Here is a 21,537-nt window from a genome sequence, read left to right as displayed (position 1 = left end):
GCGTATTATCATATCAGAATACATCAAAAGTCCAGGAGACATCTGCGCTTCAGCCTAGGAGGCAGTCATTTTCAGTTCCGTGCGCTGCCCTTTGGTCTCACCACAGCCCCCAGGGTGTTCACCAAATGCTTGGCAGTAGTGACTGCTCACCTGAGAAGTCTAGGATTCCAGGTGTTTCCGTACCTAGACGACTAGCTCCTAACAGCCACCTCCAAGCTTCTACTTCTGCGGAGCCTGCAAGCCACTATATCACTGGGCAGTGCCCTTGGAATCACCTTCAATTGGCCAAAGTCTGTGTTGCGGCCATCTCAAAGAATAAGATTCATAGGGGTAGAGATAGATTCAAACCAGATGCGGGTCTATCTACCTGCAGACAGAATTCAAACCATTCAAAATCAAGTTCGAGCCTTACTCCCCAGGTCCAAAGCCCCAGCCAGAATGGTCCTGCAGCTATTGGGATCCATGTCTGCCACAGTTCTGCTAGTTCCCTTGGCAAGGTTGCACATGAGAATCCTCCAGTGGCTTCTTTCAACTCAGTGGCCCTTTCAGGAACTCCCTCTCAGTCATCTCATATGGGTCACGGAATCTTGAAAACGGGACCTTCGCTGGTGGCTAGTGTCCTCCAATTTGGATCAGGGACGACCCTTTGTTCTTCCTCCTCCGGCGGCCACTTTGACCACGGACGCCTCCCAGATGGAGTGGGGGGGGCATTCCCTGGGCAGGTCAGTCCAAGGCAAATGGCACCCGGAAGAGACTCCTCTTCACATCAACATCTTAGAAATGAGGGCAGTACTCCTGTCCCTTCAAGCCCTTCACGATTATCTCCCTCAGGGCGTAATTGCTGTTCACTCAGACAACATGTCAGTGGTCTGGTACCTGAACAAACAGGGAGGGACCAGATCCTATCCTCTTTGCAGAGAAGCCATATGAGTTTGGGAGTGGGCAGTCTCGACCAAACACTTCCTAGTGGCTACTCACATACCGGGCAAGGCCAATGTCATAGCCGACAGATTGAGCAGAACCATCCTCTCTCCTCACGAATGGTCTCTGAATATGACAGTTGCAAGGCAGATTTTCAGCGAATGGGGAGTTCCCTGTTGCGACCTCTTCGCGACTCCTCTGAATGCGAAGTGCAAAGAATTTTTCTCCCTAACCCCGGCTCCGGGGAAGAGCCCCATGGACGCATTAGTCCATCCTTGGCCCACCGGCCTGCTTTATGCCTTCCCTCCACTTCCTCTCCTCCCCAGGGTGATTCAAAAGGCATCTCTCTTAGGGAGTAGGATGATCTTAATTGCTCCTTACTGGCCTCGTCAAGTGTGGTTTCCCTATCTTCGGAAACATGCTCTGGAAGGTCCGTGGTTCCTGGATCAGGTCCCAGACCTTCTGATTCATCAGTCGGGACTATTACACCAGTCCCTCCACACCTTAAAATTGACTGCCTGGCTCCTCCTCTTCCGACGATAGTCAGGAGTCAGACACTGGATCCAGATGTTGTGCACATATTATCTTCAGCCCACAAGTCCGCTACAAAGAAACTGTATTCTAGCAAATGGAAAAGGTTTGCTATTTGGGCTCAACTCCGGGGCCTGGACCCCATTTCTACTCCCGTGGCAGAAGTACTAAAATTTCTGACCTCTCTTTTCAATCAAGGCTCTTCAGTTTCTACCATCAAACTACAATTGGCAGCAATTTCTAATTTTCATGAATCCATAGACCCACCTTTAATGAGCAACAGATTGTGTAAGACCTTCTTGAAAGGTGCTGCTCTATTAAGACCTCCGATTTCTCATCCTGCACCTCCATGGGATCTCGATATAGTGTTGCGTGCCTTGACTTCTTTTCCCTTTGAACCGGCAGCTACCTGTGATCTAAAGTTTCTATCATGGAAGACAGCCTTTCTAGTGGCAATTACTTCAGCCAGAAGGGTTTCAGAGCTTCAAGCTTTGTCAGTGAAACCCCCGTACTTGGTTTTTCATACAGACAGAGTATCCCCCAGGCCAAATCCTTCTTTTGTTCCTAAAGTTTGTTCTACTTTATGCTTGCAACAATCGTTAGAGCTTCCAGTTTTTTTCCCAAAATACTCTAATAAAGCGGAGTTTATATTCCACACACTAGATGTCCACAGACAGTTACGTTTTTATTTAGATAGGACCAAACAATCAAGGAAAACAGATCAGTTGTTTGTATCCTTTGCAGAAAACAAATTGGGCAATGCTGTCACAAAGGTCACTATTGCCAAATGGATCAGGGACTGTATTACCCAAGCTTATATCTATTCTAACAAAGAGCTTACCACCTCTGTCAAGGCTCATTCTACAAGGGCTATGGCTACTTCGGTAGCATTTCATTCTAAGCTTGCTATTGGTGACATTTGTGCTGCGGCTACATGGTCTTCCCCGCACACCTTCATTTCCCACTACAAATTAGATGTGGCATCTAGAGGACAAGCTTCATTTGGTTCCACAGTGCTCAGGAGTGTTTTCCAATGAGCCACCCGGGATTTAGGTGCTAGGGACGCTGTCCCATCAGTCAGAATGTAGGCGAGATAGGATCACATAACATCTTTTAGTTATGTACTCACCATAACTTCAGATGTTTGGGATCCATCTCGCCTACATTCCTAATAACCCACCCTCCTTCCCCCTTCCTTGGAGATCAGAGGATATCAGAAGGTCCGAATCCTGTTGTTTCATCTTGAAACATCTAACAATGTTATATAAACAAGTTGTGCATGTGTGCATGAATGCGGACAAACAAGATCTGGGGGATTAGTGGTGGTGCATCCTGGGATAAAGATAGCTCAGCCAATTAGAGGCCTCGCTCTATAGCATAAGCGTGCCGAGTCGGAGCCGAGGGATCGGCTCCGAACCCATCAGTCAGAATGTAGGCGAGATGGATCCCAAACATCTGAAGTTATGGTGAGTGCATAACTAAAAGTTTTTTTAGAATTCTCAACTGTCAAGCCCTTAAGTTAAACTTATGCTTGCCTCCTTTTGAGAACATGAGAAAATAGCATGGCATCCATTTCCTATAGAGAGGGGAAAACAGCTTTGTGTAGCCTGATTTGCTTCTGTTTTCCAAGTGGCTGGTTACTGTTTGAAACGTGATCATTATTCTGCTGTTGCCACTGGAACTTTTGAGGTGGTTTGCTTTGTTGTGTACTCAAAACCTTCCTGAAGATGTTAAAGCTGAAATTTTGAATTTTACGTTGCACAGGGTTTTTGGACCATCTGCTGCAGAGGTCCTAAAGGGCGATGAGAGAGAGGTAAGCTGATTCAAGGAATTTCTCAGATTATTTCAGCCTTCCTTCCTTCAAATTTGTCAAGTGGTTTAATGCTGCCTCTTTAACCTTTTTCAAAAAGCAAAATAAGCAATTGCAGCAAGCTGCTGGTAAGCAAACGTTTAAGAAGCAATGGTAGAGAGGTTCCAAAAAGAAAGGAGACCCCACCCCCCAAGAACAAACAGTCTAAGAAGTCTGCATGACTATATACAAGATTACTTTTACCCCTTCCCACCCTGGCAAGCCTTTAATCCTTCCTGAAAGTATGGTATGTAGATGCTTCATCTTGCATGTGTCTAGCAATGTTTTAATTTGCATGAATTAGAGTTTTTGTTTATCTGTAACTAAAAGTTTCCACATTGTGTATATTAACATAATTCCATTTTACTTTTGTGGACTACTTTTTTATTTAATTCACTACACCATTGCAGTACATCATTGCTAGTTTCAACAGTCCTATGGAAAGTTTGTGCACTTTTCGCACTACTATGCAAGTGAGAGCATGGTATATTTGTAGGGTGTAGCCCTTCTGCCTGCTATGCTTGAAACGTGAGCATTTGACAGAGGTCTTCCTAATGGATTTGTGATTGTGTTAACTCTGAAGTCTGTCTGCATTTTTAATATTTCTAGATGATGTTCATCGTGTGACACTGCTGCAGTCATTACACTTGGGTTATCTTTCCGTCAGGTGGTTCCCCAGCCGGCCTGAGTTCCAAAGTCTTGGTCCGGCGTCGGTTGCTGTCGCCTCCTCCCTGACGTCAGTGCGAAAGAGGTATATAAGATGCAGCAGACGCCATTTTCTTCAGTCTTTCTTGCCGCGCGGTGCCCGAAGCAAAAGCAGTTCGCAAGTGCTGGTCGGCCTACTCCTGAGATTTTCATTCCGAATCCAGAACCGAAGTCTTCTACAAAGCTAAGTACCCCGTTGGGGAAACTTTTTCTTGCCTCAGACCGATGTCAGTAAAAGTTAATAACTGTATTTCTTGTGGGAAGCAAATACCTCATAAGGATTTCCATTCTTATTGTATCCCATGCCTAGGCCCAGACCACGACATTACTGGTTGTCTGTTTTGTGCTAGGTTTAATAAGCGCACTATTAAACGTCGTTGATTTTGCCCGACATTACTTTGGCAGAAAATTTAATTATACCATGCCGTCGGAACTTCCGACGACCGGTATGCATAAAAAGTGCAAAGACAAGGACAGGCATCCGAGGCCCAAAACTGACTAAGCCTCTTCTAGGCCAGTCTCCGGTTTTCAGTGAGGTGCCTTCGCAGCCCCTGACTACCGCTTCTGCAGAACCACAGGCCGCCCCCGAACCCCACGTGGAGATGGCTGGGCCTTCGGACGCACTAGCTTTTCAGCAGACAGAAACCGATCCTGCAGAGGGATCCGGAGTACCTGAGCTACCCGCAGCTTCAGAGGATGTCTTCAGACCTACTCAGCTAAGCATTAAACCCTCTTCTAAGTCAAAGCCTCCTTTAAAAACTAAGAAACAAGTACAGCATTCTCCAGGACAGGCCTCCATGCCTAAGAAAAAATTGCTCAAAATGGCCGAAGACCTTATCACTCTGATCAGGGGTTCCCATCCCCCCCCCCCCACCTGATAAAAGGCCTAGACAGGATGCAGATTATGATTCATCCGACCAGGGGTCCATTTCCTCAGATGCATCCTCAGACCTGGGATATTCTTTACCCCCCTTATGAGGATTCTGATGCTGAGGAATCTATTCCATCAGCCTCTCCCCCTGAGGACTACTCCTTTGGGGAAATCGTACATACCATGAGGAAGCATTTCCATTGGGAAGGCCAGGATTATTCAGAATCCAAGAAAAGGCTCAGAGACTTGTGCTAGATATTGTGGATGATGTGTACACTGAATCCAGCTTAAATCCTGATTCCTTACCTCCAGCTCCACTTAAACAGGACAGATATTAGAGTCCCTGACTCTCAAAAATTTCTGTATAAAAGCCCTGTTGCTGATCCTGAAACTGTTTCTCAGGGACCCAAAGGGGTTAAGGCCTCATCAGCAAAGAACCCAGTTCCCTCTGACAGAGATTCCAGAGCACTAGACAGATGGGGAAAGAAAGTATATATGTCTGCAACTTTAGCAATGAGAGCCTTAAATTGCCAGTTCCACATGATAAAATATCAGCAATTTTTGATGTCTCAGTTGAAACAAAAAATGCTTCCAGATACAGATCCTCCTAATTTTAAAGAAATGCAGGATTTATTGCATGCCGCTGAACAAGTGGGAAAGCATACTTTGCAATATGGTTTTGATTCGTTAGAAGCCACATGCAGAGCAGCAGTTACAGGCTCTGTCATTGGAAGACATGCATGGTTAAAAGAACATACGTTACCAGATCATGTTAAAGCTAAATTACTGGATGCACCTTTACAGCAGGATGTTTTATTTGGAGTTAAGGCAGAAGAGGTATTAAAGAAAATGGAGGATAAGGCAAAATCTATGCAAACAGTGAAGGATTTCTTACAGGTTCAGCCTCCTCTATTTAGTTGAAACTGGCCAACAAAGAATTGGTCCTTTCCAGTTAATGACAGACCTCAAAGGGACAGATACAGACTGCCAAAAGGTAGAGGTCAACCACAAGGTCCTTACAGGCCTCGACAGTGGGGTGCATCAGGCCAGAAAGAAGGGGAAGACAGGCACCAACCATATAAAAAACAGCCCCAATGACTTCCCACTCCAGCTGCCAAACAACTCTTGGCTGCCCCTTTGGGACTTTTTTATCACAATTGGCATATGATTACCCAAGCAAATGGGTTCTCAGTATTATTTCAAAAGGTTACAGGTTCCACTTTCACACACTGCCAAGATTAAAAGGAATGCCAAATCTGCCACTAAATCAATGGGCAGAGGCCCAAAAACAAATTATGGCACTCATGAACATGGGAGCTATTCAAAAGGTACCACCACAGGAACAAGGGCAAGGATTTTACTCAAGACTCTTTCTGGTTCCCAGAAAAGACAAACGCTGGAGGCCCATTCTGGATCTTTCTTCACTAAACACTTACCTGGATGCTCCGAAATTCAAAATGTTGATATTACAGCAGTTTCTTCCCATGCTGGGCAAGCAAGATTGGCTTGTGACTTTGGACCTCAAGGAGGCATACCTGCATGTCCCTATCAGACAAAACTGCAGAAGATACCTCAGGTTCTTAGCTGGTCCAATGCACTATTAATTCTCTGCACTGCCCTTTGGATTATCTACTGCGCCCAGGGTCTTCACAAAGTGCCTGGTTTCAGTAATTGCATTTTGCAGACAGAAAGGAATTCAAATTTTACCCATACCTGAACGACTGCCTGATTCAAGCAGAGAGCAAGGACATTCTTCTACAGCATCTGGTGTTTGTAGAAAAGTTATTAAGTTGCCTGGGGTACACAGTAAACGAAAAGAAATCAAAACTAGTGCCCTCACAAGAGATAATATTCCTGGATGCCAGCTTGAACACAACGGCCCAGATGGCTTATCTCACGCCAGACAAGCAAGGACAACTGACACAATACTTTCAATTGATGGCAACAAAGACCCAACTCCCTGCAAGAAAAATTCTGCAGGCCTTGGGCTTCATGGCATCTTGCATACCTAATTCCATATGCCAGACTGCATATGAGGAAACTACAATGGTACCTAAGGAATGTATGGTCTCAACACTGTCAAAGTTTGGAAACAGTTATACCACTAATACCTTGCCTTCAACAGGAGTTTCGATAGTGGGCTCAAGCTTGTCACCTCAACAAGGGACAGCCTTTCACTCAACCCACAGCCAGGCAAACACTGACAACAGATGCATCGGATTATGCCTGGGGAGCACACATGGCAGGAAAATGTATTCGGGGCAAGTGGCCTGCAGAACAAAGGCATCTTCACATCAATCAAAAAGAGATGCAACCTGTACAAAATGCCCTTATAGCTTTCAAGGAGCTGTTGCATCCAGGAGAACTACTACTAAAGACAAGACAACACCACAGTTATGTGGTACATAAACAAGCAAGGGGGCACTCACTCCTACCCCCTCTGTAGACAAGCCATGACCTTGTGGAACACCGCTATAAACTATCAAGTTCATCTACAAGCACAATTCCTGTCAGGAGAGAAAAACACACTGGCAGACGACTTGAGCAGAAATATCATGGGTCCCCACGAATGGGAATTGAGTCCTCAAATATTCAGAATGATGACAAAGAAATGGTCGAGCCCGGACATAGATCTGTTTGCCTCCCCAATGAATTGTGAGCTAAAGAAATTCTGCACAAGGAGTTACCATCCACAAGCATGGAAAGTGGATGCCCTCTCATTCAGCTGGACAAACCTACAAGTATATGCTTTTCCACCACTGCCTCTTCTCCCAAAGGTACTCATAAAAGCCAGGCAAGAAGAGCCAAAAATGATCCTGTTTGCACCAGACTGGCCACGCCAGCACTGGTACCCAATCTTAAAAAACTTAGCTCAAGGACCACCCTGGATTTTGCCTGAAATACCACATCTGTTGTCTCAGCACAACAATCAGTTACTCCACAGCCAGCTAAAGACACTAAACCTAGCTGCATGGAAGATTCCCTACCCACGCAAGCAATGCCTCTCTCCAAAGCAGTTATGGATGTCATTCTGGAGGCCAGAAGGCCTAGTACCAGGAAAGCCTACTCGGATGAATGGAAGAAATGCTGTGCCTGGAACCAGGCTCACAGCCTTGATCCTCTTGTGCCAAACATTCCTCAGATACTACAATATTTGAATGAGATGCTGGGCAAAGGCCTCTCCCTTTCATCCATCAAGATCCACGCCTCTGCCATCTCTGCACATTACAACACGGATCCACCAATTTTTTCTAATCCTTTGCTAAAACAGTACCTCAGAGGGGCTAAAAATATAAGACCACCCCATAGAGCACCTACTCCAACTTGGGACCTCAACTTTGTTTTGGAAAAATTAACTTTACCTCCTTTTGAACCAGCTAGCACAGCAGAATTAAAATACATTTCTTGGAAAACTGCTCTGCTCCTGGCAATAACTTCTGCAAGAAGAGTTTCAGAATTACAGGCACTAATGGCAGTGGAACCTTTCCTCCTTTTCCACCAGGACAGGCTGTCCTTAAGAACTAACCCTACGTTTATGCCTAAGGTGGTTTCAAGTGCATCTCTAAACCAAACCATTCACTTGCCTACTTTTTATCCAAAACCACAGAATAAAGGGGAAAGACTACTGCATTCATTGGACATTCGCAGGCAGTTATGCTTATACTTGGACAAAACCAAAGCTTTAAGAAAATCTGAGCAATTATTGGTAGCATATGCTGCAGCAGCACAGGGAAAAGCTATTTCAAAACAGACTATTCCAAATGGATAGGACATTGCATACGTTTCTGCTATACGCACCATGGAAAACCTGTGCCTAACAGCATTAGATCTCACTCCACCAGGGCAACAGCCACTTCAACTGCCTACCTCAGAGGAGTACCTACCAAGAATATTTTGGAAGCAGCAACATGGAGTTCTGTGCATACCTTCACCAAGCATTACCATCTGCCTCTATACTCTAAATCCAGTGCAGGCTTCGCCTCTGCAGTGCTGCAGGGCCTTATAGCCACCCCTAATGCCTTATAGAACCAACCACCCTACCTCAGCTTTGGGATTCTACCCAAGTATGACTGCAGCAGTGTCACACGATGAACATAGTACAGTTTTGTACCTGCCATAAATGTAGATGTACGAGTGTAGACACTGCTGCAGTCCTGGTTACCCTCCCTTCTTCCTCTCTTACTGGCTTGTACGTGCCTAGTTCCTCTACCTTTTACTACCTATGGGGAGTATTTGCTGGTAGCTGAAAGTATGTTGCTTGCATTTCTTATGTATGTTTTATTAGAAATTTGAATTGCCTACCTATTTGGGGGCACCTGACATCTGGGCAAGAAAAACTCAAGAAAATGGCATCTGCTGCATCTTATAATACCCCCTGTCGCACTGATGTCAGGGATGAGGCAACAGCAACCGACGCCGGACCAAGACTTTGGAACTCAGGCTGGCTGGGGAACTGCCTTGACGGCAGGATAACCCAAGTGTAATGACTGCAGCAGTGTCTACACTCGAACATCTACATTTATGGTAGGTACAAAACTGTACTTTTTGTTATGCACAGTCAGAGGTAGCTATACAATAATTTATCCATTTCCAGCTGTTTCACTAAGACAAAGTGTAGAAAAGGCCATGCCTCATGAATTTCTTCAGTATATATACTGAGCTGAAAGAGATTTGTTAAAACAACGTAGAGCTGTTTGACACACACAAATGTCTGTAAACCATTTTAAATTCAGTCTGGTAACCATGCATGGAAAAATAAATTATTGGCCAATTACTTTGCTAGCTATCCTTTTTTTATATATAGATATATATATATATATATATATATATATATATAGATATATATATATATATATATATATATATATATTTATATATATATATATATTTATAGATATATATATACATAAGCCCAAAATCAAAGTTTAACACACAAGATTTCCAAGGGTTGGACACGTGGGCGTACCAGTCAGTAATTGTGAATATCCCTATGCATGTGAGGATGAGTCTACATCCTGTTAAATTTCTTCATTCGGAGCAGGTGAAAGGCCAATCAGGTTAGAGCGGGTTGTCCCACAATGTACTACACCTCCTCTGTAACAGTATTTATAGTAGCAACTTGATCATAGAAAGTTTAGATGCAAAAACTCTGAAGTCTACAAGAATGCAAGCTCTTATTCCAATAAAACCTATAAAACGAATTATCTGGATTCAGTCTTTTTGAAGGAGGTGGTTTTGGAGTTGGACGTTTGTTTTTTAGAAGTGAAATTTATTTGAATGGATTGCTCTAAATATGTGGAGACTTAACAGTCCTGTTTTGGAATTTCTGTATCTATACTCTCTTAATTTATAGAGAGAGACAAGTTTGTGTGGGATTTTGCATTAATGATAAAACTGCTAGAAACATTAAACAAAATACTTTTCTATTTTAGGTTCGATTTATTACAAAAATTTGGCATCCCAATATTAGTTCAGTTACTGGCGCCATTTGCTTGGATATTCTAAAGGACCAGTGGTAAGAATCTTTTGCAAGTTTGGATGATTTTTCTGCTAAAACTGTGTTCCATTTTATGTAACATTTTCTAATTGTATCCTTCTAAATTAAGAAAGTAGGACTTTTGCTAGCAGTGTTTTAACCATCTGGTTGCTTTGAACTCTCTGGAGGAACCTGCTTTATAAGTGAGACTCAGAAGTAACTACTGGAGGTTGTGTGCAAGATGATGAGCAGTTAACAGCATTGTATTTTTTTAGCTCTACTTCATTTTAACATATCTGACAGGATATTTACTAAAAAAAAACTCAAATAGAATATTTCAAAACTTGATGAATTTGTAACTGAACATCTGCTGAAAGATTTACTACACAAAACAAGTTTGAAACTTTAATTGCTTTTTCCTGTCAGAAAACTAGAAAGAACTAATTGTCTCAGAATGAGCTACTCTAAGCCCGGAGTACAAGACAGCACAATGAAAAAAGACATGCAAGCTAATATCAATACCAAGTAACATCAGTAAGTTATCTGTAAAGATGGATAAATTAGAAAGCCAAAGTGGACAATTTTAAAGAGGAATGTAAAAAAACAAGTTGAAGTGCTGAGTGAATCCCTTAAACAACAATCACAAATCTCGAGTATAGAAGAGACGGTGTCTGCTTTTGTTGGAAGATTACTTGGAAAAATAAGAACACTGAATTTCTTCTGAAACAAAACTTATTCCGGGAAAAAATTGAAGACTTGGAGAACAGATCTAGAAGGAATAGCATCAGGATTTATGGGATTCCTGAAAAAAGAGGGCGACCGTATAATTCAATTCCTTAATACCTGGCTGCCTAAAAGGTTGAACCCGTGTGAAGCTTTTCCCTTTAGCATCGAAAGTTCATGTAGATCACTTTCCAGCTCACCTTAAAAAAAAACATAAGCATTTAGGTTTCAAAGCTGCATGTTCTAATTATCCAATTAAAATTGAAGGAAATGCTATAAGATTTGACCGTGACTGGTAAACATTAGTGATGTCAAAGAAAAAAGCATGTGTGCCACTTGTTAAAAGCTTAAAGAAAAATGATATTAAAAGCACTAATTTTGTTTATAGCAAAATAAGTATTCACTTTCCAGAAGAAAAGAAGATTAACAACTTGGACTATGGAATGGACTTTATACTGAAAAATAATAAGTAATGGACTGGAATCTATCAACTTTATTGCAGAGAAATGCAACAAGAGATGGTTGGTTAATAAAAGACAAAAACAGTCTTAAAAGACAAAACCTGAAGGACAAATGAAAATCAGTGTTATTTCATGGTTATGAATTCTTATCAACTTGAAATGCTTCAGCACTTAAGAACAGGTTCTACATATAACTTTTTACAAGGTAAATAATTTATTTTTCTTTCTGTACTTCAAATGGTTACTAGTTCCCCATTTAAAATGTTAGTGCAATTCTTTTAGCAATGTATGAAATTAAAACAACTTTCATTTAGAGCTTAACAGACTAAACTATTAATCTTATTAAAAGTTAATCATCATCATGAAACCTGGGTGGCTCTCTTTCTGATATCTTGGCATAGTTGAGTAATGTACTATTAAGTATAATACACGATGCAACAAATGACACTAAAGAGGCATGTTAAGTTGCATTCCCCATTCTTAAAATGGTCCAGTAATGTGCTACTGATAGTATACTTGACATGCAGTAGCACCCAGGAAAGACCTGCTATGTTATAAAAAGTATAAAATAAATAGCTTTTTACATATATAAAAGTTGTTGGAATAATGTAAAATAATTATAATAACGTTCACACTTTACAAGTTAAGCCTGAATCGCACACAACTGTCATTCTTTTAATGCAATTTTATATACTGTGTCTCCTTTAAAAAAATGACATCCTGCTTTATATTATACAAATAGTGCTTACTGAGTTATTAAATATTTCTTTAAGTACCAAAGCTTTGTAGTGGTTAAAATACTTTGAAATGTTTTTTTGTTTTTGTTTAAGTTGTTTGGAGGGGGTTGAGGGATTGATGGATAATGGAGGTGGCTTGGATTCACTTTTAAGTGTTTTTATGTGAGTTATAACTGATGGAACTGTTCATTTTCAAGCCTTTATCATGAAAACCATTTTGAAATAACTAAAAGTTATGAGCACTTTTGTAATGCTGCAGGAGTTCTGAATATTCGAAAGACTGTCCAGGTTACTTCTTCCTGTCTAACAGTACATAATCATAATCTTTTGAATCGTATGCGAAGGTAACAAGCAAAAGATGTGAATTGCATTCTAAATCACTGTCTGGTATTGCATAGTCTTAAATGTTTGCTACTGATATTCTACTTGACATGCAGTAGCACCCATGAAAGTTATGCTATGTTATAAACAGTGCTTAAAAATATACTTTCTTACACTGGAATGTTATCGTATAGAGTAACATTCACACTTGTACAAGTTTAAATGTCAGTCACACATAGCATATAAACTTGCATTAAAAGAATGACAGTTATGTCTCCTTTACAAAAGACAATTGCTTTATATTAAACATCTCGCGTCTGTGTTCAGCTATCAAACAGAAAGATCGCCAAATGGCATTACATCAGAAATGCCGCTCAGCCAAACTCCTCATGTGGTTGGCTGTGCCCTCCACACCCCCTGCTAATTATATATACCGACTCTGAGATCGCTCTACAGTAGGGAAAAAGGCAAATTTCCTGATCTCTATCATAATGAGATCTTACTGGAACAGCTCTGTGAACAGCATGTTCGATGAGACATGCTGTTCATCCTTTTTCCATTTGGTGGCTGAACATAGACCCAACATCTCAGACAAATAGTGTTTACTGAATCATTAAATGTTATTTCTTTAAATACAATACCTTTTTGGTGGTTAACATACTTTGAAATGTTTTTTTTTTTTGTTTTTTTACTGGTTTGGAAGGGTTTAAAGTATTGTTGTATAATGTAGAGGTGGCTTGGATTAGCTAGTGAATGTTTGTGTGAATTATAGCTGATAAACTGTTCATGTGCAAGCCCTTGTCATGAGGACTAGCTTGAAGCAGCTTAATTAGTCATGAGCACTTTTGTGATACGGTGGGAGTTCTGAAAATTCTAAGAATTGTCCAGTTACAGCTTCCTGTCTAAAAGTAAATCATAATATTTTGAACCATATGCTAAGATGTCAATGGATGCAAGTTAAATCAGAAGACAGTGAATTACATTTTAATCCACTGTCAGTTATTAAACTAAGATTATAGCTAGACATATCATTATTAGAAGTGTTTGGTAAAATGTGTGAACGTGATATTTTTGAATTATTGCATGGTAATAATAGGAAGAAGGGCTTTGTCAATTTGTCCTATGAACGATTAGCTTTGGAACAACTTAAGTTGGACTCCACCATTGTGATTAGACGTGCTGATAGGGGTGGTACTTTGGTCTTTATAGACAGTTACTTTTATTTTCTAATTATGAAAGAGATGTTGAAGGCAGCTGACACCTACAAAGTTATAGACATTATTGCACTCTACATAAATGTATTTAATAGTAACCAGCATGCTCCCGAAATGTATATGTGTGTGTGTGTGTGTGTATATATATATATATATATATATATATATATATATATATATATATATATATATATATATATGCGCAGAGATGATGCTTAGACCAGTTCTTAATTAATGGAAGTTCGTATTATGAGATATTCAGCATTTTTTAAGTGATTTATATGAATCTGAATGATGGAGCTCCAGCTCGGTACTTAATAGTGACTGCACGCCCAATGTAACCATTTTATTTATTTATTTTACATTTGTTTACTGGAAAAGTCTGTCTTGGAACAAGCCAATTTTCAGCAGAAGGCCTGGAAGAAATGCTCCAGACATGTCTTTGTAATGTGTGAGGAAACCGGAGCACCCAGAAGAAACCCGCACAAATGCAGGGAGGACATGCAGAGTCTGCACAGAAGGCACTCCAGCTGAGAACCGAACTGGAGAACCTCTTGGCTGTGAGGTGACAACACAAACCGCTACACCACTGCGCTGTCCAGTACCCAGTCAGGGAGGAATTAGATGAAGTGTTTCCTTACCAACCACAGTTCTTACACTGAGACAGAGATAGACTTGATTTGTGTGTTCCTGGAGACAATTCTAGAACATAGCACGTTCATTTTTGATGGTAGTTATTTGCAGACCAAGGGTGTAGCTATAGGCACACCTTGTGCCAATAGCTATGCCAGTACGGTCACGGCACAATGGAAACGGGAGTGTGTGTCTACTTCAGAAATGTTTAAGAGAAATGTATATTTTTATCGTCTTGTCGATGTGTTCTTTCTGTGGACTGGTACAGTAGTAGAACTGGATTATTTCTAGAATATTTACTTGGGACTGCAGCTTTTTCTAAATTCGCGATGATGTACTAGCTTTTGATAGCATTTAGTCGAAAATTATAGCATTTATTGTGTTTTCTACCTTTCTGTAAAAAAACTTGAAAAAAACAAAAAAAAATATCCTTGTTTTCCATACTTTCCTAACTAGTGTTCCAGAGACCAGATTTTGCTGATCCCTGGGCTTTGTCTTGGTTCCTGTGTTTCTCCATTTTCCTTGTTTGGTCAGGGGGAAGTTTCTTTACTCACCAGTGAGAGTGGGGAGTACTGAGCTGCCTGTGCGTCCTTAGAGGAGTGGTTTAAGGCAGTAACTTGTAGTCTATTGGCCATTTTGGGTCATTTCCTGTCTTTTCCAGCCCCCTGTTATAAAGCGCGTTTTGGCGGGCTTTTCCAGCTATTGAGAACTCAGCACAGCTCCTCGTGGTGGCCAGCAGTGTTCCTCTAGCAGCAGAGACCAGAAAAGACTACCTTTCCAGATTTTAAGTATTTTTCTTGGCTTTTTCGACTTTTTGTGACTTTCGACTACTGTTTTGCTTGTTTTATCAAAGTTTGCACTGTTTTTACTGTCTTTATAAGCTAAAACTGTTTACTGCACTTGCTAGTTTAAGTTTTGCCTAAAAGTTAAACTACAGGCTAATACACTCAAGTGTACTAGCTTTTGATAGCATTTAGTCGAAAATTATAGCATTTATTGTGTTTTCTGCCTTTCTGTAAAAACTTGAAAAACAAAAAATTATCCTTGTTTTCCATACTTTCCTAACTAGTGTTCCAGAGACCAGATTTTGCTGATCCCTGGGCTTTGTCTTGGTTCCTGTGTTTCTCCATTTTCCTTGTTTGGTCAGGGGGAAGTTTCTTTACTCACCAGTGAGAGTGGGGAGTACTGAGCTGCCTGTTTGTCGTTAGAGGAGTGGTTTAAGGCAGTAACTTGTAGTCTATTGGCCATTTTGGGTCATTTCCTGTCTTTTCCAGCCCCCTGCTATAAAGCGCGTTTTAGCCACTGTTGCACACTAGGGCAGCACCGGTTAAGCAGGTTTAAACTATTCGGGCTACCTAAAGTCCACTCTTCAAATTTTCCCTTAACTACCTTCCTCGAACTATACTACTGATCTAATCAGCGTATCCTATAACTAAAAAGATCATCTCTACTTGACTCCAAGTAGACTATTCTCTATCTGTTAAACCTAGCACTTGCTCCTACAGTACTTATCACCTTGATACAGCACTCTTGTCATATAGTACCCCAAAAAGGCAAACCCCCATTTCTTGGTCACCCACATCCCCCGGAATCTCTTTTAAAGTTTTTTTGTCTATTCCTTCTAGCATGTCGAGGGATCAGTTGCTAGTGTCCTCTCCTGCTCAGCTGGTGAACCTGGGAATATTGAGGCAATGTTACAATTGCCTCATGTACACAGACAACCCTCTCCTCCTCCCACAAAACACAAATACATGCGAGAGATGCAACTATACGGCCAAACTGGAGGCTGAGCTCTCTCAACATAGGACTGGCAAGACCAGACAGGAGGAGAAGGTTACCACACACACTATAGACCCAGTCTCACATAGTACCATCACAACTTCAAATCATACACATATACACACAAAGACATACTCGGAGGCTCTGATCAAAAATCTACCAAAACAGCAGAGGCCACCAAAGCAGACACCCAAACAACCACCACCTCAGAACACAACACCTGAAACACATAGACCTCACAGTCAGAGTGTCAAACAGTCACAGCCCTTAAGGCCAAACACAATGCCAGACACACTAGTCATTGGTGACTCCATAGTCAGACACACTGACGTCCCGCTCACCAGACTGAGTAAGGAGAGAGTTACAGTAAGCTGCCTGTCGGGCGCTAGAATCCGCCACATAACGCAAGCACTCAGGTCTCTCAACAGCAGATACAAATACGACTCAGTCATTGTCCACGCTGGTGTAAACGACCTGAGACGTACCTCCTTGGACTACATGAAAAGAGACATTGAGGAGCTCTCTGATTATGTAGCCCAGGCAGGTATGACCCTGACCTTGAGCAGTATCCTACCTTCACCAAGAATGATGCCACAATACAGAGATAAGATGATCAGCTTTAACAATTGGCTTAAACTCTGGAGTCATTCAAAGGGGATCCAATGTCTGTCTGCCTGAGATGACATGCTGGACAAGCCACGCTGCTTCATGAGGGACGGCTTGCACCTGTCAACCCTGGGATTCCGGATATTGGCAAAGGCTCTTGCCACCCCCATAGTGCCTTTTTTAGGCAAGGCTCAAATTCTAAACCTACCACCCTAGAACACAAAAAGGAAAAAACTAAGGGTAATGCTGCTCAATGCCAGAAGTCTAAATCTCAAAATGCACGCACTCGAGGCCCTTCTCAGTATGGAGAACATCGATGTCTGTGCTGTGACAGAAACCTGGTTCAAGGCTCCTGAGAGCACCCCAGCACTATCAGGTTTTACCTCATATCATGCGTTCCGCCCCAAAATCCGGACAATACCAAGAAAGGAGGGGGTATCCATATTCATCAAGGACACCCACACCTCAAGACTGGTGGCAACGCACGATGCATCGGAGACCATCCAGGTGCAATTAACCATAGGCAAGACTGCTCTGCAAATTGTAGCATGTTACAGGCCACCCTCTCAAACTCAGGAACCTCACATGGCTTTCCTGAAAACACTGGAGGGGATAAATGTATCTCCAAACACCATCATACTAGGTGACTTCAATTACCCTAATATAGACTGGGAACACTACTCAAGCCCAAACACCCTAGCCCAAAAGTTCCTGGAATTCATAAACTCAAATGCCATGGAACAACTAGTCACCATCCCCACAAGAGGAGAAAACATACTTGATCTCATCATCACGAACATGGGAGCACAATGTTCAACACCGGAAGTATACCCCTCACTGGTGAGATCAGATCACAAACTAATCTCGCTGGAGGTCCTCATCCCACCCCCACCTGAAATAAAAAAGACCACAGTAAAGAACTTCTCGAAAGCCGACTTCACACTTCTAAAGACTAGTGTGGTCTCCTTTAAGGCCCCTGAGCCGGCGGAAATCAGCTTTCAAGCCGCTGAATCACTTACAAATGCCTTCTACCAGCACCTGCAGGACTGCATGGATAAGGCAATCCCAAGCAAAACAAAGACTCTTTGTACCAAAGGCAAGCGTCCAGTCTGGTGGACCCCAGCCATAAACAAACTCTACAACAAAAGGAGGAAGCTACTACAAGATAGAGCAAAATCCTTAAAAGGTAAGACACCTTTGATCACTATAAGTAAAAAACTAAGAGCTCTCATAAAATTATCCAAAGCAAATTTTGAGAGAAAAATAGCTAAAGACTCAAAAGACAATCATAAGGCCTTCTTTAGCTATGTTAGAAACCTGGGAGGAAACTCCCAGATATGCTCAGAACTAGTTCAAAATGATGTGAAGATTACTGATCCTACAGACATTGCCAACATACTGGCTGACAGGTTCAGTGCAAACTTCTCCCCCCTCCCCCCCAAAAGGAGAGATATCTATACCAAACGATTGCAGCCCCCCAAACATCTCTAACGCCCAAGTGAGAACTGCTCTCTCCAAAGCAAAAAACACAGCATCCATGGGACCTGATGGTGTCCCCGGCTGGGTGCTCCACGAACTCAACGAGGAATTAAACCCACAGCTAGGACAGCTGTTTAATCATAGCCTCACCTCTGGATACATACCCAGGGAGTGGCGCACTGCAACTGTGGTCCCACTTCACAAAGGCGGTGCCTCCACCGACCCTGGAAATTACCGGCCCATTAGCTTGACAAGCCTTATCTGCAAAGCCATGGAGAGGATCATAATGGACCTCATAAATAAAGACACAGGGAATTTGCAGACTTTGGATCCAACCCAGTTTGGCTTTGTCAAAGGCAGATCATGCCTTTTAAACTTGGTTGACTTTTTCGAAACAGTCACCAAAGCCATTGATGAGGGAAAGGCAGTCCATACAGCCTACCTCGATCTGGCGAAGGCCTTCGATACAATACCCCACTCGGGTATCATTGAAAAACTCATCAGCTTAAATGTTAACCCATACATCACAAGATGGGTTGCAAACTGGCTGAGTGACAGAACCCACAGAGTCAGAGTTGCTGGCGCCATGTCAGACTCAAAGCCTGTCACAAGTGGTGTCCCACAGGGCTCAGTCCTGGGCCCACTCTTGTTTGGCATCTACTTTTTCGAAGTACAAGCAAACACAGGAGGGTTATGGCTGACAAAGTTTGCAGATGACTGCAAACTGGGCGCCGTAGTCGAAAACACATCTGACACAGATATCCTTCAGAAGGGTCTCACAAACGGATAACTGGTGCCAGAGCCATGGCCTAAAGTTAAATGCCAAAAAATGCATAGTCATACCCTTCAGGAAAAACAAGGTTACCCCTAGCTACCATATAGGTGGCAATCCACTGAGCACAGAAGAAGTTATCAGGGACCTGGGGACCCAGGTTGACAGTAGCCTGTCATTCGACACCCATGTAGCTAAAGTAGTTAGGAAGACCTTCTACATTGCCCACCTTATCATGAAAGGGATTCACATCTAGATCAAGGGAGGTCATAGTCTCCCTATACTCATCACTCATCAGACCAGTGATTGAGTACAATGCCCCACATTGCCCACCTTATCATGAAGGGATTCACATCTAGATCAAGGGAGGTCATAGTCTCCCTATACTCATCACTCATCAGACCAATGATTGAGTACAATGCCCCATTCGGAATGTATCTGACCCGACACTTGCAGCAGCTAGAGAGGCCACAAAAGTTCCTCACCAAAAGGATAAAGGGTCTCAAAAATCTGTCCTATGCTGCCCGACTGAAAGAACTCCAGCTCTATTCAGTCGCTTACCGCTTGCTCAGAGGTGACCTTTGCCTGACATACAAGGCCATGTCAAACCCAGATTTGATGAATATGCTTCACCTCAAAAAATCTAGATCCGCCAGAGCCACAAGGGCGGGAGACTTAAACCTCGACACGGCTATTAATAGGACGTGCTGGAGGGATAGATTCATCACCCAAAGACTCCCTGTGCTGTGGAACAAAATCCCGGTATATGTGAGGCGGAGCACCTCGCTGGCCTTGTTCAAGAGAAATCTTGACCAATGGATGGGAGATCGCAGATATACCCCAGGGATTACCTCAGTGTCACTGCTCGACAGAGGCACAGCAAAATAATGGGTATAGTTCCCCATACTAAAAGGGTGGCGTAAGCCACAAAACTATGGGCTAGGCTTGTAAATGCCCTCGGGCAGATAGCCTAGTATGAACCTATGAACCTATGTACTCTGCAAGTGATATTGAGTACTTAGATGTACGTTTTTCTAGATCACATGTTGGAGGTCACTACTAAACTCCAGAGCAAAGAGTGCCATCGTCCATCATATATCCCTAGGGCAAGTATGCGTCTTCCTCAAGTTTTTCAGGATGTTGCTATAGGACAGTACTTGAGAGTATCTAGACTTCACGCAGTAGATGATGAATTTAATTATGGTTTGGATGATATTGAGGGTGAGTCTTGGTAGGAGGGGATATAAGGAGAAAGAAATCTCCCTTAGACATGTATCACCATAAAAGGGTGAAAGGCCACAGAAATATCAGAGACTCATTTTAGGGATGTCCATCTCATACAGTAGTGATTTTTGAGCCATTAGGAAAATTAAGAAAAACTGGTCAGTCTTGCATACAGATGAACAGACAGGGCAAATAGTTCTGCTATAGGAATAGGAAATCACTTAAAAGAATGTTGTTATCCAAACAAGTCTGCAGTCAATCCCAAGGAAGATGAGGTATATGAACTTTAAAGTGTGGGAGTTTGCAATTTTTGCTGATTTGTAGATGTTGTGTTTACACATCTAGACACTCGCAAGCAGTTTTGGTTTCACACTCAAGGTGATTGTAATAGTAAAGACTTGACATACCTTTCACATTGCATGCAGTGCAGAGATTTTTATGTTGGAAAGACAAACCGTAGGCCACATGAATGTATTGGAGATCACTTGTATGATGCACAGAAGAGTAATCCCTCAAGTGCAGTAGCATGCTGCAGTTTGAGGGATGTGCCTTCAAGTTTTTGATTATGGAGAATATCAAAGTAAGTGAGCGGTTAGGGGGCATAGTTAATGACACTGAAGAGAGCTGAAGTCAGATGGATTTTGAAACTACAAGTCAGAAGAAACTCTAGTTTAAATGATCATATCTCCCTTAAGCCAGTCTTGAAAACTAAGACACTGAAGTGCTGATATGTGTTTTTAAAAAATGTTTTAACTAATTATGTTTGCCATGTTACTATGTATGCATGGGATGTAATTAGAGAGTTTGAATTTCTAGAGTGACTTCATTACTATATTAATCACTGTTTGAAATTTGATTTTACTGTGGTCTGATGTAGCTAGTATAACTAGTGAAAGCGCTTACCCATTTGTTACTTACATTTGGATTATTCATTAGTGCATAAATGCCTGGATTTTATTTCTGTTTTTGCTCCTGCTGTGTCATTCTCAAGTCCAACAAAGTGCCATGTTTTGATGCAGATGTATACACTTTCTTTACTGGATTTTTTGCTGTTCTGCACCATTAATTATTTGGGGGGGCTTGTTCTCTTCATTGTAAATATGTATATAGTTAAACATAAATATGTTTACAAGGGTGTGAGGCTAGCATAGTAAAGGTACAGGGTCGGATTCTCACATGAGGTAATTGGCTAGACTTGGAGTGCCCACAAGTGCAGTTAACCTTGGTACTAATTT

At 42.0% G+C, this 21,537-nt stretch overlaps 1 protein-coding gene across 1 annotated transcript in view; it reads left to right on the top strand.

Moving 5' to 3' along the window:
* Positions 1 to 21,537, top strand: part of UBE2K (ubiquitin conjugating enzyme E2 K) — a 1,186,450-nt gene that overhangs the window by 680,624 nt on the left and 484,289 nt on the right. Inside the window, exon 4 of the mRNA XM_044062933.1 lies at positions 10,310 to 10,392. Within this exon, the coding sequence (XP_043918868.1) occupies positions 10,310 to 10,392 (83 nt within the window). The remainder of the gene's footprint in view (positions 1 to 10,309; positions 10,393 to 21,537) is intronic.

The sequence above is a fragment of the Protopterus annectens genome, chromosome 2.part1, assembly GCF_019279795.1.
Source record: "Protopterus annectens isolate FY-2018-M chromosome 2.part1, PAN1.0, whole genome shotgun sequence".
NCBI classification, from domain to species: domain Eukaryota; kingdom Metazoa; phylum Chordata; order Ceratodontiformes; family Protopteridae; genus Protopterus; species Protopterus annectens.
This window is presented reverse-complemented; position numbering and strand designations above follow the sequence as displayed.